General features: G+C 50.0%; 1 protein-coding gene across 1 annotated transcript in view; it reads left to right on the top strand.

Annotated features, from left to right (window-relative positions):
* lrrc1 (leucine rich repeat containing 1) overlaps positions 1-23052 on the top strand; it is a 39999-nt gene extending 16947 nt beyond the window's left edge. Inside the window, exons 5-14 of the mRNA XM_056292429.1 lie at positions 6178-6234; positions 6956-7019; positions 7700-7774; positions 9881-10025; positions 11119-11237; positions 13205-13288; positions 15470-15585; positions 17891-18063; positions 19764-19903; positions 21536-23052. Coding sequence (XP_056148404.1) covers positions 6178-6234; positions 6956-7019; positions 7700-7774; positions 9881-10025; positions 11119-11237; positions 13205-13288; positions 15470-15585; positions 17891-18063; positions 19764-19903; positions 21536-21694 — 1132 coding nt within the window. The 3' untranslated portion in view covers positions 21695-23052. The remainder of the gene's footprint in view (positions 1-6177; positions 6235-6955; positions 7020-7699; positions 7775-9880; positions 10026-11118; positions 11238-13204; positions 13289-15469; positions 15586-17890; positions 18064-19763; positions 19904-21535) is intronic.
* Positions 23053-25381: the final 2329 nt, after the last annotated feature.

Genomic DNA, 25381 nt, shown 5'->3' with positions numbered 1-25381 from the left:
AACGGCGAAGGAAAATTTGGGGTCTGTGAGAATGCTTATAATGAGTCTAAATGTTTGCTGCTATTCCCTCTCTGCTCCCTTGTAATCTTATTAGTTCCCTCAGTAATTGCCGTCAGCTTGCCTTTTCACTACTCTTGTTGTTGGGAAGATAATGTCGCTTTCTCCTCCTCGAGCTGAGCACAGTCATGCCACGGTGTTGTAGCCCTAACACGTAAAGCAGTCGCTGTCTCGTCCTGTTCCGCGTGTAGTTTTTGCCGTTCTGCATATCGGTTAAGATATCATTTACTCACCGGCTTCATTTTGGAGATTTTGGACGTAGGGCCGCGCTGGACTCAGCTTTATAACGGTGTCTTATGGGACAACCGAACACGAGTGTCAGACATGTTTCAACAAGTTCAATTTTACCCAGTTATATAAACTGCATATTTGGAAGTGTAAATGACATCGAAAGCCAAGCTATTCCCCAAAATGTCATCATCTCATCTCTTCGTCAGCCGCTTCCCCGGGGTCGGGTCGTGGTGGCAGCAAGCTAAGTAGGGCACTCCAGACGTCCCTCTCCCCAGCAACGCCCTCCAGCTCCTCCTGGGGGATCCCAAGGCGTCCCCAGCCCAGATTGGACATGTAGTTCTGGGTCTACACCGGGGTCTCCTCCCAGTTGGACGTGCCCGGAAAATGTCCATAGGAAGGTGCCCAGGAAGCATCCTAATCAGATGCCCGAACCAGCTCAACTGCCTCCTTTCGACGCGAAGGAGCAGCGGCTCTACTCCGAGCTCCTCACCCTGTCGCTAAGGCTGAGCCCAGACACCCTATGGAGGAAACTCATTTCAGCTGCTCGTATCCGTGATCTCACCCTTTTGGTCACTACGCAAAACTCTTGACCATAGGTGAGGGTTGGAACGAAGACTGACTGGTAAATTGAGAGCTTTGCCTTCCGGCTCAGCTCCCTCTTCACCACAACGATCAGGTACAATGTCCGCATTACTGCTGATGCTGCACCAATCCGCCTGTCAATCTCCCACTCCATCCTACCCTCACTCATGAATAAGACCCCGAGATACTCGAACTCCTTCACTTGAGACAACAACTCATCCCCAACCTGGAGGGAGCAATCCACCATTTTCCGGTAGAGAACCATGGCCTCAGACTTGTAGGTGCTGACTCTCATCCCGGCCATTTCACACTAAGCTGCAAACCGCCCCAGTGTGCGACGGAGGTCGTGTTCTGATGAAACCAACAAAACCACATCATCTGTGAAGCGCAGAGATGCAATTCTGAGGTTCCAAAAATGGACACACTCCTCACCTTGGCTGCGTCTTGAGTTCCTCTTCATGAATATCACAAACAGAATCGGAGTCCGACACCCACCGAAAACGTGTTTGACTTTATGCCGAGGATACGGACACAGTTCTCACTTTGGTTATACAAGGACCGGGTGGCTTGTAGCAACTGCCCCGGCACCCCATACTCCCGCACTACCCCCCACAGAGTGCCCTGGGGTACACCGTTGTAAGCCTTCTCCAAGTCCACAAAACACATGTAGACTGGTAAAGAGTTGGTCCGTTGTTCCACGGCCAGGACGGAATCTGAATTGTTCCTCCTGGATCCGAGGTTTGACAATCGGTCAGAGCTTCCTTTCCAGCACCATAGAGTAGACTTTCCCAGGGAGGCTGAGGAGTGTGATGCCCCGATAATTGGGGCACACCCTCCTGTGTTCTCCCAAAATTTCAAACATCATCAATAATGGTCCATCATATTGCTGACTTACGTCCTGGTTCAACCTGCAGGAAGTAGCAGCCTATACTTACCGTAGGTAGTAGAAACCATCCATAAACTAGCCGGCCAGCACCACAGAGAAGTCATAGATAATGGACAGTCGTGGACACAGTCTGACTGGGACACTAAGGGGGGGGGGTGTTGTTGCTGTTGTATGCATTGTTGAAAGGACACGTTTAAGGTTTGTGTTCAGTTACCTCATAAGATGTTGTCAAGCTGTGTCTTAACAATGGTCCTGTGTCCAAAATGTCCAAAATGAATCCAAAGGAATTGAATCAAGTGCAACTGGACTTGGTATACAGGTATATCCGTGAAGACGTTTCGCCTCTCATCCAAGAGGCTTCATCAGTTCGTGCCTTTCTGACTAGACCAAGCTAGTCTGACTGGCTGGTGATGAAACTCAGATATTTATCCTCTTTGGAGTCGTTATCAGAGCTAACGATGTCCATGGCTCTTTGTGCTCCGATGTTTAGCAACGTCCGTCGTTATCAGAGCTGTTGATGTCCATGGCTCTTTGTGATCCGATGTTAAGCAGCGATGGTCATTGGAAGTGTTAGTTTCGACTTCGTTAGTGCTCCATTCAGTGGTTATGAGTCGTTGGAGCCGTTAGTGACCGACTGTTGTTCTTGGAGGCTAGGCTTCTTGAGTCTCCTGGGTAGAGATGAAAGGACGGCATTGTAAGTGGGAAATAGGTGGTGTCGCAGACCTCCTCCTCTGTTGAGGGATAGTTTTTCCAGTTTCACATAGATGGCTTCCTTCACCCCTCTTTCAAACCATCTATCTTCTCTGTCCAAAATGTGTACGTTGCTGTCCTCGAAGGAGTGTGTCTTCTCCTTTAGGTGTAGACAGACTGCTGAGTCTTGTCCTGAGGAGTTTGGCCTTCTGTGTTGGGCCATCCGTTTGTGTAGGGGTTGTTTGGTTTCTCCTATGTGTAGGTCAGTGCAATCCTCATTGCATTATACAGCATACACCAGATTGCTTTTCCGGGTGTGTGGTACACGGTCTTTGGGATGAACCAGTCTTTGTCGGAGTGTGTTGCTGGGTTTGAAGTATACCGGGATGCGGTGTTTGTTGAAAATTCTCCTGAGTTTCTCAGAGACCCCAGAAACATACGGGATGACTGTGCTGTTCCTTCTGTTCCTCTTCCCCTCGTCGCTCACCTGGTTGGTCTTTATGGAACGTGTTGCAGTTTTCACAAAGGTCCAACTGGGGTAGCCGCAGGTTTTTAAAGCTCCCCTCAGGTGTTTGTGTTCTTCCCGTTGGGCCTGAGTGCTGCTGGGCACATTGTCAGCTCTGTGTTGCAGAGTTCTGATGATGCCCAGTTTGTGTTCCAGAGGGTGGTGTGAGTCGAAAAGTAGATATTGGTCTGTGTGTGTAGGTTTCCTGTAAACCCCAATGTGGAGGCTCCTGTCTTCCCCAATGTGGACGTCACAGTCCAAGAAGGGCAAACTGTTGTTCTTTACGTCTTCCCTTGTGAACTTAATGTTCTTGTCCACTGAGTTGATGTGTTTGGTAAACGTTGCCCCACAGTTTCCAAAGCCTCCATGGTTGGGATGCAGGTGAATAACGAGGTCACGTCGTAGGATACCACGATTTCATTCGGTTCCAGTTTTACACCTTGGACCTTGCTCACAAAGTCAATGGAGTTTTGGATATGGTGAGGTGTTTCGCCCACTAAAGGGATCAAGATGTTGGCTATATGTTTGGCAATGTTGTACGTGACCGAGTTTATGCTGCTGACGATGGGCCTGAGGGGGGCTCCATCTTTATGGATCTTAGGGAGTCCATATATGCCTGGAATGTTATCTTGTGGGTAGAGACGGTGGTATTCTATCCGGTCAATGATTCACCAGCCAGTCAGACTAGCTTGGTCTAGTCAGAAAGGCACGAACTGATGAAGCCTCTTGGATGAGAGGCGAAACGTCTTCACGGATATATACCAAGCCCAGTTGCACTTGATTCAATTCCTTTGGATAACCATAACCTGGATGAATGAGAACATTCACAGACTCCAAAATGAAGCTGGTGAGTAAAATGATGTCATAACCAGTTTACAAGATGGCAAAAACTACCAAATTAAGACCCAGGATGTAAACCCCCCCCCCCACAATTATCCTTTAATTTGATTCATTAGCTGATGTATTGGCTTTAAGGTGGAAGTGCACCAGCATTCTTTAAAGGTAAAACCGGAGATTACGATAGACTTGCCAAATTAATCAAATCAATTAAAAATTAATTTTAATTGATTATCAGTTGTTGTCTGGTGGGTATGTTTGACCGCCGGCTAAGTCCTGCAGCAGTTGGTATGATGCTCAGGAGAGTTTGGTTTGGATGCAAAGAAAATGAAAGGTGTTGCCTAACCTCTTCTGGCTCGGTCGAACAAGTGAAGACTGGACTCCCCCCCCCCCCCCCATCTCCTTCAGTGAAGAACAGGCTGGAGTCGTAGACTTATGAGTAATACCATCCTTTTTAGACAGCTAGATCTTCCCGGTCAGCTTGAAAGCTGATCGGTTGCTTGGTGTACAGGTTTAGCCCGACGACCTCTCTCCTCAGGGCAGTCCGGCCAACCACAAAACGTACGTCTCGTCCGAGTAATTCAAACATTATGGGGCCCATCCCAGACTTCACCTTGTGAAAGCGGAGCGCACGTGACGAGGAGAATGCTGATCTCCTCGCTCCTTCCTCCCCGTGGTACGGAATGTGCCCCGCATACGTCCCATATCTGACTTACATAACACCGTGAGTTAAGGCCTGCTCCCGAGGAGTGGCGGTAATGAAAACCATAACGCAATTGGAAAAACAAGTGGGTGTAAGATTTCAGCGGCGGATAAGATGGATTGCTATGGCGCGGTAGCTTATCTGCTCCCAGGGCGGCTGGTAGCCGGTGTCAGACGGCTGTGGGGGGAAAACACGGCCGCGGTGCCGTCGCACACGGACGCACGGCGGTTGATGCAATTAGGTGAGCGTTTTGATGGTTAAAATGGAAAACACTTAAGCCAGAATTCAGACGGCGTGTGCTAAAATTGATTTTTTAAATCTCTGGCACAGTGACCCAGGGCAGGGGCAGGGGCCGGGGGGGGGGGAGGGGGACAAATACCCTCACAATGCAGTGTTGTGTCATCGTGGTTGAGGTTTAACCCGTCATTCAAGAGAGGTTGTGTTTAGGCTAGATTAAAGGCCGTGGCCACGTACTTACCATATGCCGCTAATCCCTTGAATTCGGTTATCTCGGCTCCCATTTTATGTGCTCTTTTCCCGCGAGGAATGTAAGTCTGTGTGGAAAGCACAGCCTGTCAATCCCCGTTGCCTTTGTCATGTCTTGGTTTTTTTTTTGTAAGCGGAAGGGTAATTGAAACAAACCCACTTGTAGGATTTGCTGGTGTTCTTTACTATCGTGGTTTGTGGCTTCTTTGGGGGGTGGGGGGGCTCACATGCGTCCTAATAACATTGAACCCTAGTGTTGACTTTTAGGTCCATCCATGATAACCACAGAGAGTCCGCATGGTTTATTGTCCTTTATCAGCAAGATGAACCCTGAGCCGTCTGGGCTCGGCGGGGGCTGTCGGGTCATCAAATCCTCCGCTGATCGGGAGGAACGATTAGCATGTGCACAAGTTGCAGAAAAGAAGTGGCGTACCTTGGTCCCATAGCGTCGCGCCGTGTGGATCCGCTCCTTCGTCCGGCGTGTGCGGAGGCCTTTCTCATGCGCTTGTTTATGTTGTGTGGCAGATTCCCGATAAGAGCGACACACCTCGAAACTACTTCCTACCGAGGGCTATCTGATCGCGGCGGTACGAGGATAGTTTTCCTGCTGCCAGACGTGTTATCGCTCCGAGGCTGAAATATCAAGTCATGTCTCACCCTTCTGTCGCCTTGCGGGTCAAAATGACCCACGACAGTGTTGAACAGCGGAGAAAAGACCCTAAATGATCCTTTTTCAAGCTGAAATGTGAGGCCTTTTCCTACAGTGACCCAACGCTAGAAAAAGTGAAACACGTTTTTGGTTCATGTTTCCATGAGAGCTGTACACCACTAGGGTACTAAGATCATCTTAGGGTCGTTTTTTGACCCTAAGGCATGTGTGGGTCACGTGTGACCCTATAAAAACGAGTGGCGTCCACTATTAAATGCAGTCTTTCTGCACCGTGAGGAGGGAAAACCCAGATAGTCACACAGTCTGTGATGAATGATGGGTTGTTTCTCTGTGCAAAGTAGATTTGGGGTTTAGAATTAAATCATGTTGCTTTAATCCAGAGTTTAATGTGGGCGGGTCATAAACGACCCTTCAGACCGGGGCAGTATATGTGTGGACAACACGAGGGTTTTAAGTTGTGGGGCCTGTATTAGAGTTCATTGCAGTTCTGGGTTTCTTAACACACATTTATTTTTGTCTTCTCGTTGCAGCCTCTCCAACTTGGTGTCCCTGGAGCTCAGAGAAAACCTCCTGACCTTCTTACCAGAGTAAGTACTGGCGTCTGTGCTGAGTGTGTCTGTGGCCAGGCCAGACTTCTGTAGTGAGCTCTGGCCACTCCTTACAAAGCACACAATGCCCAGTGATTGAAACGCATGTGAGAATGACGGGAGAGATTGAAAGAGGGAGGGAGGACGTCCAGGAGGCGTGGCGGTCTATGCCGTCGCCTACCAACACGGGGACTGCCGGTTCGAATCCCCGTGTTACCTCCGGCTGGGTCGGGCGTCCCTACAGACACGATTGGCCGTGTCTTTGGGTGGGAGTACTAGCGCCTTGTCTGGTCAGTCGGGGGGGGGGGGGGACTGGGGGGACTAGCATGATCCTCCCACGCGCTATGGTGAAACCCCTCACTGTCAGGTGAAAAGAAGCAGCTGGCGACTCCACATGTATGGGAGGAGGCATGTGGTAGTCCGCAGCCCTCCCCGGATGGGCAGAGGGGGCGGAGCAGCGACCGGGACGGCTCGGGAAGAGTGGGGTAATTGGCCGGGTACAACTGGGGAGAAAAGGGGGAACATTAAAAAAAATAAAAAAATAAACGAAAGAGGGAGGGGGCGAGAGGACGACTGTGGGAGGGTTTTGGTCACAGCTGGTTTGGGTGAAGTGTGTAGCTCATGTCATCGTTAACCTGTTAACAGCATTAAATGGCCTGCCAGAACAGCCATGGCTCTGTCGTTTTGGAGCGTTTAATTTCTGCCCTTTGCACCTCCACAGGTCACTATCGCTCCTTCACAGACTGGAAGAACTCGACTTAGGCAATAATGAGTTGTACAACTTGGTAAGTCGCTCCGAGTGTTAGGTAAGCTGTTTACTCTCTTCAGCTTTCACAAAATAGGCAGAGCGCCGGTTCCCCCCCCCCCATTTCCTCGTTCCTGTCATGTCAGCAGTGGAGTTTCATCCCACAAGGGAAGCTCTCGCTTCTCCCTTATCATGCTAATGGGAGGGATGGCCGTCGGCGTTGAGCTCCGGCTACGGGCTCATGCGGCCTTTTTTTCCTGAATTCTCCGACGGAAGGTTGAATGATTCACCAGCAGACGATCCAAAGTCTGATTGTGAAGGAACGTCGCCATTTCGTTTGTCCTCTCCCCGTTCCTTCCACCGTTGTTTGCACTGACCTTAGTCCTCGGCAGGGTTTTATGCTGATTAAAGGAGCACTTTTTCCAGAGTTTCAGCAGTATTCTGAAGGAAAACGGGTTTCTTGCGCGAGCGAAAAGCCCGCCCACATTTCTGAAACCCAGACCGTGCAGGATTCGTTCCCTCCTACAAAGTTCAACCTTTGCGCCGCGATGTCGGACTTACAATACATGTTGACTTGACTGACACTGATGCACATATCCATAATATTTCTAGGTCTAATACCCACAACACCCAGTTCTGTTCATATTCTCATCCAGAGTTGTTCCTGTCTTCTTTCTACCTTGTTCTCACTTCATTTCTTTCTTGTTTTCTCCCACACAGCCAGAAACAATAGGCTGTCTTGTGAGCTTAAAGGACTTGTGGCTGGATGGGAACCAGTTGGCCGAAGTACCCGCTGTAAGCTTATCACCACTTTCATTTGTTTTAGTCGCACTGTTTGATTGCCTGTGTGTGAAAAGTGCTGCCGCGGCTCCTCACGGCGCTCCCGATGGCGCTCCTCGGCACGTCTAGGACCTGACGCATCACATGCCGACGCTAAGCCATTTTTTCCAGTTTATTCAGATGGCGTCACACTGGTGCCAAGCTTCTCAGAATTTGCCACGTTGAAAGGGCGACTCAAAAGGAGTGTGATCCGGGTGGCGTGGCGGTCTATTCCGCTGCCCACCAGCGCGGGGCTCACCGGTTCGAATCCCCGTGTTGCCTCCGGCTTGGTCGGGCGTCCCTACAGACACAATTGGCCGTGACTGTGGGTGGGAAGCCAGATGTGGGTATGTGTCCCGGTCGCTGCGCCAGCGCCTCCTCTGGTCGGTTGGGGGCGCCTGTTCGGGGAGGGGGAACTGGGGGGAATAGCGTGAGCCTCCCGCACGTTACGTCCCCCTGGTGAAACTCCTCACTGTCAGGTGAAAAGAGGCGGCTGGCGACTCCACATGTATGGGAGGAGGCACGTGGTAGTCCGCAGCCCTCCCCGGATCGGCAGAGGGGGGTGGAGCAGCGAGCGGGGCGGCTCGGAAGAGTGGGGTAATTGGCCAAGTACAATTGGAGAGACAAGGGGGGGGCCCGCCCCCCCCAAAAAAATGAGTGTGACTGAATTCCCAGCTCAGAACAGACGTGGACAGGACGCTGTCAGGGTTTTCGCCTCTGTCCTGGATAGTGGTGAGGAGTTGTGTTGAAAGCTGATCTCACAACGACGCTAAAGAGTACGGCAGATTATTTCGGGGCGTATCAAGTGTACAGATTTGTCAGCCAGACACCCCGGTGGTTTGCACGGTAACAAAAAAAAAAGAAGAAGCAGGGAGTGAAATTCTTCTGGGGTTTTTAGCGAGATTTGTGAGGGACGGCAGAGCGCCGCGGGCTTAATGTGTTAATTCGGTTGCAGCTCCTGCCATACAGGAATAGTAAGGCTTTAAATACACGACGAGCGAGACAAACAACCTGATAACATTTTGCTAACGCTTCAAATTACAGGCCGTTTCGTGGCACAAATAGCCCAAGCGCTGTACAAGCCGAGTCGACGTAATTGAACCTAGATGAGTGGTAATTACTGAGCGATATAAGGAAAATGAGGTCTTTCCTATATCACGAGTTCGCTTCCTTGTTATTATACGCAAACCGCCAGCGTACTGCAATGACAAATGTGTAGGTGAATTGTAACGAGTGGCCCGTAATTTAGAGCGTTACCAGATTTCCTTTATGAAGAGTCTAGAAGAAGAGGGGGGATGGGGGGGGGATGAAATCTCTCTTATGTGCTCAGCAAGGAACCATAAGCGGGAAGCAGCTGGGCAGAAACAAGGCAGACGAGTTTGATGCAATTTTTGTGCACAGGTATTTTGTCGTACGCGTTAATGATAATGAATAATAACTAATATGGTCGGGGTAGGGCGGCACGGTGGCGCAGTGGTTAGCGCGGGTCGCCTCACAGCAAGAAGGTCCTGGGTTCGAGCCCCGGGGTAGTGCAACCTTGGGGGGCCGTCCCGGGTCGTCCTCTGTGTGGAGTTTGCATGTTCTCTCTGTGGGTTTCCTCCGGGGGCTCCACTTTCCTCCCACAGTCCAGAGACGTGTAGGTCAGGTGAATCGGCCGTACTAAATTGTCCCTAGGTATGTGTGTGTGTGTGTGGGCCCTGTGACGGCCTGGTGGTCTGTCCAGGGTGTCTCCCTGCCTGCCTCCCAATGACTGCTGGGACAGGCTCCAGCATCCCCGCGACCCTGAGAGCGGGGTAAGTGGTTTGGATAATGGATGGATGATCGTGGTACAAAATTCCTAGTGACAGTCTACAGGACTCGATGCCGAAGAAGAGCAAAACTGACCCTGACAATTGCCACTGGGAATTTTGTACCACGATTATCAGGGTCGGTTTTGCTCTTCTTCGGCATCGAGTCCGGATGTTTCCCGGGTTACATTTCTGTGTGGAAAATCGCCATACACACTGTGTCCCTGGTTGAATATTTCTCCACCGACTGTCATGCCGTCGGCGCTAATCTCCACCTGTGTCTCTGAACCCCTAGGAGATGGGCAGCATTAAGAGCCTTCTGTGTCTCGATGTGTCGGAAAACAAACTAGAGCACCTTCCAGAAGAGTTGGGAGGCCTGCAGTCCCTCACCGACCTGCTGGTGTCCCAGAATCTCATCGACGCTCTACCGGAAAGCATTGGTGAGCATTGATTTCCATCTCTAAACGGCTCATACTGACATGATTTGCTGTGTTGCTGTAACATTTGCAGTTTAGGCGATCCCCCACAGCGGATGACTGTGTCAGTTTGTCGGCAGTAAATCGACAAATGTAATGTCATAACCACAAATTGGTCAATGATGTGTTGTTTTCCCATTAACGCCAGTAGAAGGTTCTGGGATCTTTCTATCGATTAGGTTATGTGGGAATTGTGGCCGGGTTAATTCCAGCCCAGCCACAATTCCAATAGTAGTAGTAGGTTATGTGGGAATTGTTTGGATTGCTACTTTAGGTTAGAAATATGAGGTTATTACTGAGGCGTCCGGGTGGCGTGGCGGTCTATTCCGTTGCCTACCGGCACAGAGCTCACCGGATCGAATCCCCGTGTTGCTTCCGGCTTGGTCGGGCGTCCCTACAGACACAATTGGCCGTGTCCGCGGGTGGGAGGCAGGATGTGGGTATATGTCCTGGTTGCTGCAACAGCTCCTCCTCTGGTCGGTCGGGGCGCCTGTTTGGGGGGAATAGCATGATTCTCCCACGCGCCACGTCCCCCTGACGAACTGTCAGGTGAAAAGAAGCGGCTGGCGGCTCCACATGTATGGGAGGAGGCGTGTGGTAGTCTGCAGCCCTCCCCGGATCGGCAGAGGGGGTGGAGCAGCAACTGGGACGGCCCGGAAGGTATGTTAATGTCTCTCTACTAGGCAAACCCCTTCTACACCAGCCTGCCTTTGGGTGTCATTGGCAGGGTTAATAGTCCCATTTGAATCCATTAGTCACAATTTAGTGGCATGTTGGTGGCGTAGCTGTGTGACTTGGTTTCACATGTCCTTGATCCTCCTGAGTTTTATCCTATCGCTAGGATAAGTAACTTCAATTCTTTATCCATACAATAAGTATTCCTAACCACAAGATCACCAGTTTTCCTGTTTTTCAGAAGATTACGGTAACTACATGAAACACATTAATTTACGTCTGTCTTGCTACCCGACCAGCCTCTTGTTCAACCCAGAGTTGGTTGCAATCAAAATTAACACTTCGGCATGTTTTGTTTTCGTCTCATTTTTTTTCTTGGTAGGAAAACTGGGGAAACTTTCTATCCTGAAAGCGGACCAGAACAGACTCTCCCACCTTCCAGAGAGCATTGGGAACTGTGAAAGTCTCACAGAGCTGGTGGTGACGGAGAACCAGTTGACGGTGAGTCGGTGACTGCAGCACATACCTGGGAAATGGGAAGAAAACACTTCTCTGTGCATGTACACGTCACCTCCGTAAGATTCCAGGAAACGTTTGCCGATTTCAACCTAATCTCCTGTCTGTCTGCCACCGGGATGGCATATGAAAAACAACCTGCCGTTGTTCCTGACTGCTGGCCCTAATTTATCTTGGGTTTCTAATCTCCCCTCTAATCTAAATTTAAGACGCTGTTCAAGAAAAGACATCCCGTTTCTCTCAAACACGCTATATTTCCAGGCGTCCGGGTAGCGTTGCGGTCTATTCCATTGCCTAACAAGATGGGGATCGTCGGTTCGAATCCCCGTGTTACCTCCGGCTTGGTCGGGCGTCCCTACAGACACAATTGGCCGTGTCTGCAGGTGGGAAGCGGGATATGGGTATGTGTCCTGGTTGCTGCAATAGCGCCTCCTCTGGTCGGTCGGGGTGCATGTTTGGGGGGCGGGGGGACTGGGGGGAATAGCGTGATCCTCCCACGTGCTACGTCCCCCTGGTGAAACTCCTCACTGTCAGGTGAAAAGAAGCGGCTGGCGATTCCACATGTATCGGAGGAGGCATGTGGTAGTCTGCAGCCGTCCCCGGATCAGCAGAGGGGGTGGAGCAGCGACGGGGACGGCTCGGAAGAGTGGGGTAATTGGCCAGCGGTGGAGATGACATCTCTCGCACAATGATTTCTGACACTTGTAGGCGCTGTCAGAAAGGGTCTGTGAGCAGGAGAACACCAATTTTGCTGTCAGTATAGTACGCAGTGAGGATTTTATCACTTCAGTTTACTTCATTATTCATCACTGCAGATTTTACATTCACAAAACCATCAGCAAAATGTTCCTTACAGTCATGGCACATTCCCAACAATAACACTTGGTAAATACGGAAGCACTTTCTTCAGAATCTTCTCATACCAGCAGGCAGCAACACACTGGCAAAAGCCAATCTCCACCCATATCCAAATGCTGACTCACTCTGATAGATTCTGTGGAAAAGATTTACACAACAATATGTTCAGGCTTGAATACTGGGATGGCATCCAGTGCTTTACCTGTGCCCCCATCCATAGGGTTAGTGGTTGTGTCAGGAAGGGCGTCTGACGTAGTAGTTGGCAAATCATTATGCGGATTGACAAGACCATACCGGATCGGTCGAGGCCCGGGTTAACAACGGCCACCGTTGGTGCCGTGCCCTCGCAGGGTACTGATGGAAACTATGAAATCTGCTGTGGCGACCCTTGAAAAACAACGAACAAGCCAAAAGAAGATTTTTTGGGGTTGATATTGGTCCACTTTTGTAGACTTCTGCCAGCATTATGCAGACTTTTGAGTGTGATTAACTGGGCAATGGAAATTTGATAGAGGGGATAGATAGGGTAGTCCTATCTCACAGTACACATTTGGATTTGGCAACTTCATGAAATATTGGGGAAAAGCTTTAAGATTTTATTTTGGGAAGCAATTTACGTGCACAATGCAAATATATATATACACACAATACACATGCGTATAATGAATACTTGCGCAGCAGCTCAGCATAAGAAATTGGTTAAACAAACCAAATGTTTGTCTATGCATAGTGCCGAGCCGCAACACAGATGTGCACATATTAGGTCGAAAGTGTTCTCTTGCTTATTTCTGTTGTGTTACAGTGGTAGACGACAAAATCACAATAAGCACCAAACACAGATACATGGCACACATGCTGATGGTTTGGTGTCATGTTGTTTTTTTTGGCTTGGACTGGAAAAGGGTTTTGTTCTGTAAATATGCAGAACTGGACAAAAGTCCAGAGCGGCAACAACGGAAGGATCACCTCAATGTTGAAACGTTGAAACAACGTTTTTTTCCAATAAATTCATGCTTGTGTATTTCTTTAAGATACCTGAGCTATTGACCAAAGTCTGAATCTTTATGGCATTGCCTCTTACTTATGTGTTACAGAGTTTGCCGAGAAGTATCGGGAAACTGAAGAGACTCTCCAACTTCAACTGTGACAGAAATCAGTTAACATCATTGCCTAAGGAGGTAAGCTTTTTGCGTCATGTCATGTGTTGTGAGGCGAACAGGATTATATGAAATTATAAAAACCCTTAGTGGCCCAGGTGGCGTGGCAGTCTATTCTGTTGCCTACCAACGTGGGGATCGACGGTTCGAATCCCCGTGTTACCTCCGGCTTGGTCGGGCGTCCCTACAGACACAGTTGGCCGTGTGTGCGGGTGGGAAGCCGGATGTGGGTATGTGTCCTGGTCGCTGCACTAGCGCCTCCTCTGGTCGTTCGGGGCACCTGTTGAGGGGGAAATAGCGTGATCCTCCCACGCGCTACGTCCCCCTGGTGAAACTCCTCACTGTCAGGTGAAAAGAAGCAGCTGGCGACTCCACATTTATCGGAGGAGGCAGGTGGCAGTCTGCAGCCCTCCCCGGATCGGCAGAGGGGGTGGAGCAGTGATCGGCATGGCTTGGAAGAGTGGGGTAATTGGCCAAGTGCAATTGGGGAGAAAAGGGGGGAAAAATGACGAAGGAGCCAAAGCCCATTCAAAATAATATAATCTTCTGCAACTCAGAAATGTCCGGATCACATGCAGTCGGGTCCCTTACCTCTTCTGAAATCCTCCTGGATGTGGTCACTGTTTGATAGCTGGAAATCACCAGATGAAGCTAGCTTTAAGTTGAACCCTGTTTGAATGCAAGGGCAGTTCTCAGTCAGACCGACTCCACGTCGTAGACAGTTGTGTCATCAACAGCGGCTCACTTGCTTCGCTCACTCCTATTACTCAGTCCTCCGGTTCGTCCAGCTCTGCCCGATTGTCCCCCCTCGTGTTTGTATGGGACATTCTTCTCTAACCTCTTGTCTGTAAAAGTGAAGGAAGGCCTGGGTCAAAGATTATTGTGAAAAGGGCTTTTAAGGGGGGGGGGGGGTGGGGTCACACAATGGCCCTGTGTCCCAGCGAGGCAAAGACTGCTGTGTTGAGGGAAGCGTTAACAGTCCGCCACACTTGGCCTCCATAGTGAATTGATGGTGTCATTGTTTCGTGAGCCATAAACCCATCGCATGACGTCTTCCTCACCCGCGCTGAAAGCCTGGCCCACGTATCGAGCGAGCGGCAGCAACTTGACCCACCAGCTCAGTTTTATGGATGCTACTGATTATTGATCGGCTGACCGTAACAAAGGCCTACTATCTCCCCAGCTGGGTTATGTCCACGTTTGCGGGACGCGTTTACATGGACGCCGCCGGCGCCGACAGAATCATCCTGCGCGTCGCCGTCGGTTTCGCTGACATTTGTGCGCTTCTCAGCCGCATCTTGTCTTATTCACCCGTGTAAATGCTGAAGCTTAGCCAGCTTCCTTTAACGTGTTGAGCGCCTGCCACCGTATTAGTATAGTATCCTGCTCAGGTCGGCAGCCCGGCAGATTAATAGATTACAGTCTGCACTTTAGCCGCGCTTTAGTCTTTACTTTGACCGGCCACTGGGCCTAATTGTGTCTAATTATAGTCCATTGTCCCGGATCTAATTGATGCCCAGTCGGTCGGCCATCAGGATCACCAAACTAGGGCAAAGTGCCCAAATACAGACGAATCGATTTAGTTAAATTTGTTTTATCACAGCCCCCCCCCCTTTTCTCCCAATTGTACTTGGCCATTTACCCCACTCTTCTGAGCCGTCCCGGTCGCTGCTCCACCCCCTCTTCTGAGCCGTCCCAGTCGCTGCTCCACCCGCCTCTGCCGCTCCGGGGAGGGCTGCAGACTACCACATGCCTCCTCCAATACATGTGGAGTCACCAGCTGCTTCTTTTCCCCTGACAGTGAGGAGTTTCACCAGGGGGAGGATCACGCTATTCCCCCCAGTCCCCCCCCCCCCTCCCTGAACCGGTGTCCTGACCAACCAGAGGGGGCTCAAGTGCAGCGACCAGGACACGTACCCACATCCGGCTTCCCACCCGCAGACACGGCCAATTGTGTCTGAAGGGACGCCCGGCCAAGCGGGAAGTAACACGGGGATTCGATCCAGCGATTCCCGGGTCAGTAGACAACGGGATAGACCGCCACGCCACCCGGACATTTTATCACAGTTTTTGTCCGTAATAACACTTTATAGTTGGTATGACGTTAACATTCTGAAAGATGATGGCCTTCACGTGCTGTGGATGACCCGTCTGTCTTTTCTCTTTCTTTTATGTAACTGTGTCCTCTCTCCTGTCCGCTAGATCGGCGGCTGCAGAGGCCTTAATGTCTTCTGCGTACGAGAAAACAGGCTGACGAGGATCCCGTCCGAGCTGTCACAAGCCACAGAGCTTCACGTGCTCGACGTCTCCGGCAACAGGTATTTCAAACCATCGGGTCTCAACTTTTTCGAGGTGAGACCCCCCCCAAGAATAATCAGGCTGGTGTTCCCCCCCCCACATTTAACTCACAGCACCCCGATGCAAACACATAAATCGCTGGTAAACTGCCTGCCCAACACTGTTCAGGGATGACTGCGATATGAAAGCTACCAGACTCACACAGGAAGACCGCCACTCCGCCTGTGCACACAACTCCACTTTGGCGTCGTTAGATTTGTTGAAATAACAGCGCCTCGTGTGCACACACACTTCAGCTCCACCCCCTCTGTTGATCCAGGGAGGGCTGCAGACTACCACATGCCTCCTCCCATACATGTGGAGTCGCCAGCCGCTTCTTCTCACCTGACAGTGAGGAGTTTTGCCAGGGGGACGTAGCACGTGGGAGGATCACGCTATTCCCCCTTGAACAGGTGCCTCCGACCGACCAGAGGAGGCGCTAGTGCAGCAACCAGGACACATACCCACATTCCGGCTTCCCACCCGCAGACATGGCCAGTTGTGTCTGTAGGGACGCCCGACCAAGCCGGTGTCGGTACTTGATCTACTCGCCCCGCTTGGGGTCCTGCGACTACAGATGACATCACTACTTCAGGCGTTATGATTGGGTAGGGGCTAGTTCAGTTTAGGAACAGCGGGAAACAGTAGATTGATGTTAGACGCAGCTCGGGCCTTCAGCCCTCGCACCTTTACTAACCAACTGTGTGTCAATGTGGATTATAAAAAACACACAGCTAAATAACGAGAAAGCTAACGTTAAACAACGCTAGCTAGCGACATAATCCATGACGTCACATGTAGTCGAAGGACCCCGAGCCGATATTGTACCTGAGCAGAAATGGAACCCACACCGGAGGTAACACGAGGATTCGAACCCGGAGTGTTAGTAAGCAATGGAATAGACCGCTACACCACCCGGACGCCCCCATCTTTGATAATATTAGCTATATACATTAACCTTGTTGCTCTGGACTTCAGTGCTATTTGATTGCCTTAAGTCGCCCGGGGACTGTAACACTTTCTAACACTTCATTTGCAGGGGTGTGCTGCATAAGACTGACGTGACACCGTCATAACCATGACACGACACTTGCCATGAACATAAGGGAGTCTTTATGAATGTTTATGACTGCTGTCATTAAGCATCACTCGGTTAATTGTGTCATTTTAATGCAGAGTCGACATTGTTGGAGACGTCTGTTTTCGAGCTACACACCCACCGGATATATCAAACGGAGCGGCTCGGTCCCGCACGGGTCTTCCAGCGACAACGTCTCGAGCAACCTCAACTTTGCGTTGAAATTGACATAACCGACTGAGTGACACTTAACGACAATAGTCATAAACCTTCATAAAAGATTCATTCATGTTCATGACAAGTGTTGTGACGTGGTTATGACACCTGTCATGTCAGTCTCAGTTTAGGGTGGTGATTTCCCCGCTTAATGACCGGGACGTTACTCGTGAGAGTCCAAGTCCAAGACCCAGTCAAGAAAATTATTTGCTTGTTTATAATGTAGTGATATTGTATATGTAATAATAATATTGACGGCACGGTGGCGCAGTGGTTAGCACGGTCGCCTTACAGCAAGGAGGTCCTGGGTTTGAGCCCCGGGGTAGTCCAACCTTTGGGGGTCGTCCCGGGTGGTCCTCTTTGTGGAGATGGATGTTCTCCCCGTGTCTGCGTGGGTTTCCTCCAGGGGCTCCGGTTTCCTCCCACAGTCCAGAGACACGTAGGTCAGGTGGATCAGGCTGTACTAAATTGTCCCTGGGTGTGGATGTGTGGTTTTTATTTTTGCCGCTTGGAACGACACAAGCCCGAGTGCCTTCTAAGCTCCATTGTGTTGGAGAGAAGGTCAACACATCCAGAACTCAGCAACTCCCATCAGCACCATCTAGATGGATAAATGGCACTACAGACGAGAGGAAGACCATGTGGTTCTGGGGTGACATGTCCCTGTACTATATTGTAGTGGGGGGGGTTTGATGTGATTTGGGGGTTTTATCTTTCTGTGATGGGAAACTTTGCACGCATTTCACAAGGTAACACAACCTGCCTCAGAAACGCCTCAGGAACCAATCGCAACCGAAAAACATATTAGCACTTTTTGTCCATCCTAGTAAATCGCTGTCCTCGTGGTGTCGCCACAGATCATCTGGTCTACAATCTCAGGGTGAGGACATGAAGGGTTTGAGTCTCAGCTTAACAATGAAGAGCTGAAGAAAGGCCAACTTATCAATTGTGTATATGACGCGTGTGTGATTTGTTGATTCTCCTGCACCCAGGCTTGCCTACCTACCGATGTCCCTGACCACGCTGCGACTGAAGGCCCTGTGGTTGTCGGAGAACCAGTCGCAGCCTCTCCTGACCTTCCAGACGGACCAGGATCCCGACTCGGGGGAGAAGGTGCTCACCTGTGTGCTGCTTCCCCAGCAGCCGTGCGAGTCCGACGGCAAAGGTAAAAGAAAAGGTCCCTTCGTGCACAGAAACACTATTACCCCGCATGGCACAATTACCCCACTCTTCCGAGCCGACCCCGTCACTGCTCCACCCCCTCTGCCGATCCGGGGAGGGCTGCAGACTACTACGTGCTACCACACAGGGATTCGAACCGGTGATCCCCGTGTTGGTAGGCAACGAAATAGGCCGCTACACCACCCGTATATATATATATATATATATATATATATATATATATATATATATAATTATAATCTCACACATGCAAAACCACCATGTTTAAGAAGCTGTCTGAGAGTCATCACATTGAACTGTTTGGTAAAGTCTATCAAACCAAGACTGGTTTTCAGATAATACTCCCTCAAATATTTCAGCCCTCATTTTGTGAGGAATGCTGGGAATTCTCATCATCGTTCGTTTCGGACAACAAAACTGCATCACGATACGACCGTATCTGATCAACATACAACACCGTCGAAAGGCGATAAACGATGTTGTCGCCCGGCCCCAATGCACGCACAATGCATGATATTCTTTACCAAGTCCCGCGGAGACCCGCCTGACACCAAGACTGAAAGTCTAGTGATTCTGCGTCCGTCCTTTCTATACTCTGAGCGTTTAATTCAAACTGCCCCCCGGTTCTGATCACATTATCACATGATCTGCTCGGAGAAGCACAGCGTGTCCCGCGCCCTCTGATCCTTCCTTCCACTTGATGTCGATTACGAGGTCCTGCAGGGATCACGATGCCGTGAACAGATCTGGGCCTCCCCGCTCCCCCGAGGCCCTGCTCCTTGGTTATATTTTTCAGAAACACACTGGATTGGATGGCTAAAGAGGCTTAGCAACGGCTGGCCTGCTGCCATTAAATAGCTCACCCACTGGGTAGTCTCTCTCTCTCTCTCCCCCTCCCTCTCTCTCCATCTCCCTCACTCTCAATCACACTCTCCCTCCCTCCCTCTCCCTCCCGCTCTCTCTCCCCCTCCCTCTCTCCCCCTCTCTCTCGCCCTCTCTCTCTCTCTCTGCTCCACCTCCCCCCTCTCGGCAGAGGCCCGGCTGTATCCGTTCCTGTTCCAATAGTGTATTGTGCAGTAGATGGCCGCCATCCTTTTGTCAACCACGACCTCGGTTTTTGAACTCGCCGGTTTGTCGGTCACGTTGCTCCGCACCCCCGTCGCGCGTCGCACCGTAGACGTCGTTTGCATTTACGCCAAGCAAATACACGTCGTGTCGTAACGCGTTTGCTTTCGTCGCCCGCACTCATTCACTCACTTGTGGAGGAGACGAGGCTATAAAAGTGGCGGAGGTTAAGCCCGGCGAGGTCGAAGCTGAGGTGGGGGTTGGGGCGCGGTTGTGTTGCTGTAAGCCTGTGACTAAGCTGGGATTTGAAACTGTGATCTGGCAGTTTCAAGCTCTCCCTTATGAGCAGCGGGGTCACGGGACAGCCTTCATTTCTTAAGGCGGCTGATAACAGGGAGGCAAGTGTGCCAGCCATATTGAATTTAATCTGCCAAAACACTCCCTGCAACGTGTTCACTTCTGTCTTATTTCTTCTTCTTCTTCTTCTTCTTCTTCTTTTGCAGTCAGTAGTTCTTTAAGCTTGTCCTCTAACAACATAATATTGTGCATGCATGTTTTGAAGAGGACTTTACTGGCTGCAGAATGTGTCTGATTAAATATATTCCAACGCCGTCGCAGGGTCGGATAATCTGGCCCGCTGCGGCGCGCTGGAGAGCCTGGTGAACGACATGGTGGATGACACGTGGGACAACAGAGACATGAACCGGATCAGCGCCATTCACTTCCTGGAGGATGACGACGACGAAGATGACGAAAAGGTGAGATGGCTTGCGAGGGGGTCCGATGCGGCGTCGTTGCGTTTTGGGGATGAGGCAATTGGCATTAATAAGGAGGAAATGTTTATTTTTAAAGGTACATTCCGTAATTCAGACGTAAACAAAAGGGTCGTCTGGCTGCCAACATACAAACGTAGCGTTGGAATCCGCTACCACTCCCGAACTGACTGACGGGTCTCGCAGAACGAGAACTGGTGCCGGACACCAACTAAATCTGAGTTTCTTGTGTGTTTCCTGATGCTGTAGGGTTTGTTAACAACGGAGTAAATCAGGCCCATAGTTTCAATTACGATCATTTGAGAAAGACAAAAAAAATGCTCTTCTCAAACTCACTCTTCGGTTGTGTATGTTGTGTACGTATATATGGTCAAATAAATCCCAGCTTTTAAGATCTCATGTGCTCACAGGGATCCCAGACAAGTCTCATCACGAAGAAGTCTTACCAGAGAGGGATTTGACACTTTGAAGAGCCAGTTAGAAAAGCACCAAGACACATTAACAGTGACGCAGTCAGCTTGAGGTCCCATTTATGGAAAAGATGTGGACCTGAGTGTCGGGCTTTGCACCAATAAGTAAATTAATATCGTAGAAACTCGGATTGTAAACCAAACCGGAGTAAAGTAACAGTCCCCACATACCGCCAACATCTCCTAAGACAGTGTTTCTCAACCCAGTCCTCAAGGACCCCCTATCCTGCAGATTTTCACTGTAACCCTGCATAGGTAGCCCTGCTTGTACTTACTCGACCAATCATCTCACAGCACTTCATTATGCAAGGTGTGCAACATCTGACAAAATTCATTGCTGATTGGTTGAATAACTACAAACAGGTACCTATTCAGGGTTGCAAAGAAAATATGCAGGATAGGGGGTCCTTGAGGACTGGGTTGAGAAACACTGAACTAGAGTTACAATGGCATTGTGCGCTATTCACAGAGGGTTTGGGTTCGGTTCGGGGATGGCCCACATTAAACAGGCCCTGGTTAGGTGTGGTTATCCTAACTGGGCGTTTGTCAAAGCCAGGAAGGTGCCCAAACATCCCACATCTATGTGACCTCTTCAGACTCAACTGACTGCAGGCATCCCCACCCTTATGCACGATACAGTGGCGTAACGACCGGAAACAATAGTCGGCTTCGTATGCCAATTACCGTGAGCATTAACTAGAGCAGTGTTTCTCAACCCAGTCCTCAAGGACCCCCTATCCTGCAGATTTTCATTGTAACCCTGCATAGGTAGCCCTGCTTGTACTTACTCGACCAATCATCTCGCAGCACTTCATTATGCAAGGTGTGCAACGTCTGACAAAATTCATTGCTGATTGGTTGAATAACTACAAACAGGGTTGCAAAGGAAATATGCAGGATAGGGGCTCCTTGAGGACAGGGTGGAGAAACACTGTCCTAAGATCTACCTAAAACGACCGTGAGCAGTCAAAACGACGGCTCGTAATTTGTATCGTGGGCGTCGTGTCACTGTTTATGACGTGTGTTGACCCCCGAGTTTCGGCACGATACACTACCGTTGAAAGAGGGTAAACGCCGGTGATGAATAATGGCCCGGCCCCTATCATAGTCCGTGAAGCGTGTGTTTACATTCCACGTCTCTTCACAGGGAACACTGATGCGGCGGGCCACGCCTCACCCCGGCGAGCTGAAGACGATGAAGAAAGCGGCCGAGAACCTCCGCAACGACCTGAACGCCGCCAAGGGCCTCGATTCCAACAAAAACGAGGTCAATAACGCTACAGACCGCGTAACCACGTCTGTGTGACTCTTACCTCAGAAATGTTCTTTTACCTCCTGTGTCTCTCGCCATGTCCTCCCGCACAAGCCCTCAGCCCGTTCTTCTTTTTTGTTTTTAACCCGAAACCCCTCGTCCCCCTTCCTCCTCCTCCTCCTCCTCCTCCACCTCCTCCTCCTCCGACACACCTGGAACACCGCAACCTTACTTCATCTTCAGACCTGTCTCCGCTTTTGGACAGTCTGGACAGGGCCGACGATGTGCCTTCTTGTTTTTTTGTTTTTTTTGGTTTTTAAGGATTTCCACAGCAATAAATCTGCACAGAGTTTTCTCCTTTTTTAAAGAGAAATTTCAAAGTTCTATTACTTTTTTGTTTTTGTTTTAAAAAGGCCTATTTCTTAAAAGAAAACATGCATTAGGTAGTTGCACTATTCTAAGTCTTTAATATTACCAGAAATCTTTTTAAAATGTATTATATATTGTTCTATATTTTTTTGGAAACACTGGGTGAATATTTCTTTTTACGTTTTGGGGGGAAAAGATAAAGCCAGGAGTTTTGGACCTACTGATTAAGGATTATTGTATAGTAATTTGTGAATATTGATACTTTTATACATTTTGGCAGCTCAGATGTAAATAAGAAATGTATAGCGAATTTCTTAATCAGTTGCAGATTTTTAAAGCCTTTCTCTGAACTTGGTACGTTTTCCTTTTTTTTTTTTCCTTCCCTCGTTTAAAAGTAACGAACAAACTGCAGTCACTGATGTCTTACTAAAAACCCATATCATTGTAACCGGTTGAGCAGACAGCCTTGCCTCGTCCCTCTGTCCTGTCTGAAAGATTTGGGCTAACCTCCGACTTCATTTGAAAGAACGAATCGGTCTTGTCGGATCATTTGGGACTCAGGCTCGCGCATAGAGATGATGGTCCTGAAGGCCGTTAATACGCAGCGCAGTAGGATTGTTCAGAGGTGATAAGGCTGTCTCCATTTATCTGCTGTGCTCTGCTGCTTTGCTAATGCAAAACAGTACTGTGTAGACTCACCTCTTAGAGTTTCATCAGCTTTCTTCTGAATAAGGTATCATGGATGGGGTCCCTTTAAAAATGCAAGTTGTTAGAAGTTTTTCCTTTGATGCACTTCTCCGGGTTTATTGCATCTTACCAAGAGAAAACCTATTCCTTTATATGGTACACTACACATTTTGTTATTGTTTTTAATCTGATTTTGAGAAAAGAGCCGTAGGAAGTGGGCTCTGCTGTTGATTTTTATCTCTCGATACTTTTCCTCTAATGATCAAAAATGCACAAAACGCCGATCTCAGTTAGTCGTGGACACTGAGCCACTAGAGATTTTAATGACTTAACCACTGATCCAATAAAATGGGTGCAAAAATGAACATGTCCCGTAATTCATTTACTTTTCATTATTAAGTCCGACTGTACCGGCCTTTTCGAAAACAAATAAGAGTGGGTGCGACGTTTGGAGAGGATTTCGCAGAGGGTGTCGTCTCGAGGCCCGTGTTGAACCTCGCCGTAAGCGGGCCATTTCCTTTCTTAATATCGAACTTACCATGCCAGAAGCATTGAATGACAGACACTGTCTGTGTTCTCTCTCTCTCTCTCTCTCTCTCTCTCTCTCTCTCTCTCTCTCTCTGCGTTTTCTGTGTCATTCACCGCCCCAAACGTAATCTCTCGACAAATCCGACTCAATACGACCGGACCGCTTGCCGTGAAAATCCCAGACTATTTCTGTGGTGGTGGTTCGATGAGATGGGTGAGGTGTTCTCCCGTGGCAACCGATGTTCGTCGTCCCTCCCCCTCACCCCTCCACGTCTCGTGTGTCTCTCCAGCCATGCATGGTGTTCGTCATGTTCCACCGTCACAGACCGTGTTTTGCTTGTCCGTCCCGCATGAGCTCTGCATGTCGTGTTGATGCCGGCCTTCTTTCAGCATTTCAGATTCCACTCCGGTCCAAGGCGGGGTGGTCCTTTTGTCTCCCGTCGCCTTTGGAAAAGACAAATTACTTAGAAACCCTTTGTATCTTTAAGTTTAACGCAACAGTCATCTTTTTGTGTCCGGGTGGCGTAGCGGTCTATTCCGTTGCCTACCAACACGGGGATCGCCGGTTCGAATCCCCGCGTTACCTCCCGGCTTGGTTGGGCGTCCCTGCAGACACAATTGGCCGCGTCTGCGGGTGGGAAGACGGTGCACTAGCGCCTCCTCTGGTCGGTCGGGGCGCCTGATCAGTGAAACTCCTCACTGTCAGGTGAAAAGAAGCGGCTGGCGACTCCACATGGATCGGAGGAGGCACGTGGTAGTCTGCAGGCCCTCCCCGGATTGGCAGAGGGGGGTGGAGCAGCGACCGGGATGGCTCAGAAAGGGGGGAGGGGGTAATTGGCCGGGTACAATTGGGGAGAAAAAAAGGGGAAAAATACCCCCCCCCCCAAAAAAAGATGCTTTTTTTTTTCAAAAGCAACCCAAACAGAGTATGCTGCACAGTTCCCATCGACACGGGGATCAGTTTCTGTCCCACAGCAGAATCTTGGACTGGCGTGCCAGTGGTAGATATGCCAGCTCTAAAGCTACTCTAGGCGTCCTGTAAAGGCCTGCATGTGAAGTGGAACGTTGGGATCTGCTGCGGGTGTAGAGTTTCAGGCACTGACCTGTCTGCGCGCTGCTCCCCCCCCCCCCCACTCGACAGATGATAAAAGGACCGGTGTCGAGCTTTGGCTCGGCCCCTGGCATTTCAAGGGGGACTCCCAACAAAACATCTCAAACACACAACGTTATGGTTATCACTACGGTTTTGTGCTCGCAGTGCAGACCACTTAGACCACCTTGTGGGAGAAGCGTTTTAGCTCCTGAAGTAAAGAGGCGATGCAAATATTTGCATTTGGATATCCGGTCTCCACGTGTGAAGCTAAACCTGCCCCTTCAGCTGTTGATTCTTCCATGCTGGTGCCCCCTGCAGCAGGAAATAGGCATGGCACACGTGCATTATAACTACCACCTGAATCGTTCTGCTAGTGACCACGATACCGTACACAAACGAAGCAGGCGACGCTTTGCAGAACTGCAGCAACGATGCAGGGCTCACGTGCCGGATGATCAGTATATTGCATATGGTAAATACAGTATATTGAGTATTTCCACAGCCTTGCTGTTGTGCATGAAAGTCGTGCCGGGACAAGCTGGGGATTTCTTGCCAGGGTGGCGCTCCCACCCGGTCTCCAGCTCCGGTTAGCAGGCCACCTTGCTCTCCTGGGAAGTGTTCACATTACAGCCGGCGTAAAGAGTATTTTTGTTTCCTCTACACTGGAATTTGTGCGTGTAGTTTCAGGAGAGGAGAGAGGATTACACACCGCTGGTTTTTACCAGCGGGGGCCAGGGTTGTCATTTCCTGCGCAGCTTTCTATTTAAGGCTAGGATTATAATGCCTTTTCAGCAACGACTGGTATCTTTTGACCATTTCTACCCTCCAGGAGTGTAGAAATGCTCTTGGTAACCCGTCGTCCCTCAGGACCAGCAGCCAAAAGTGGCCCGTCTCAGGCCCGCCGTGCCGGGCAGGGAACCGAGAGCGTCTGCACGGGGCAGCGGGACCGTTTCTGGTCCACGGCGGCGTGCCTGCCCACCGCTCAAGCCCAGAGAAGGAAGCTGAGGAGATGGCGCCGCCTGACCAGGTGTGTTTTCTGCTCGAGGTGTGGGATCAGAAAGAAG

Source organism: Lampris incognitus, chromosome 13 (genome assembly GCF_029633865.1).
Source record: "Lampris incognitus isolate fLamInc1 chromosome 13, fLamInc1.hap2, whole genome shotgun sequence".
NCBI lineage: Eukaryota > Metazoa > Chordata > Actinopteri > Lampriformes > Lampridae > Lampris > Lampris incognitus.
The sequence above is the reverse complement of the archived record's forward strand: the minus strand, read 5'-3'. Positions and strand labels throughout refer to the sequence as shown.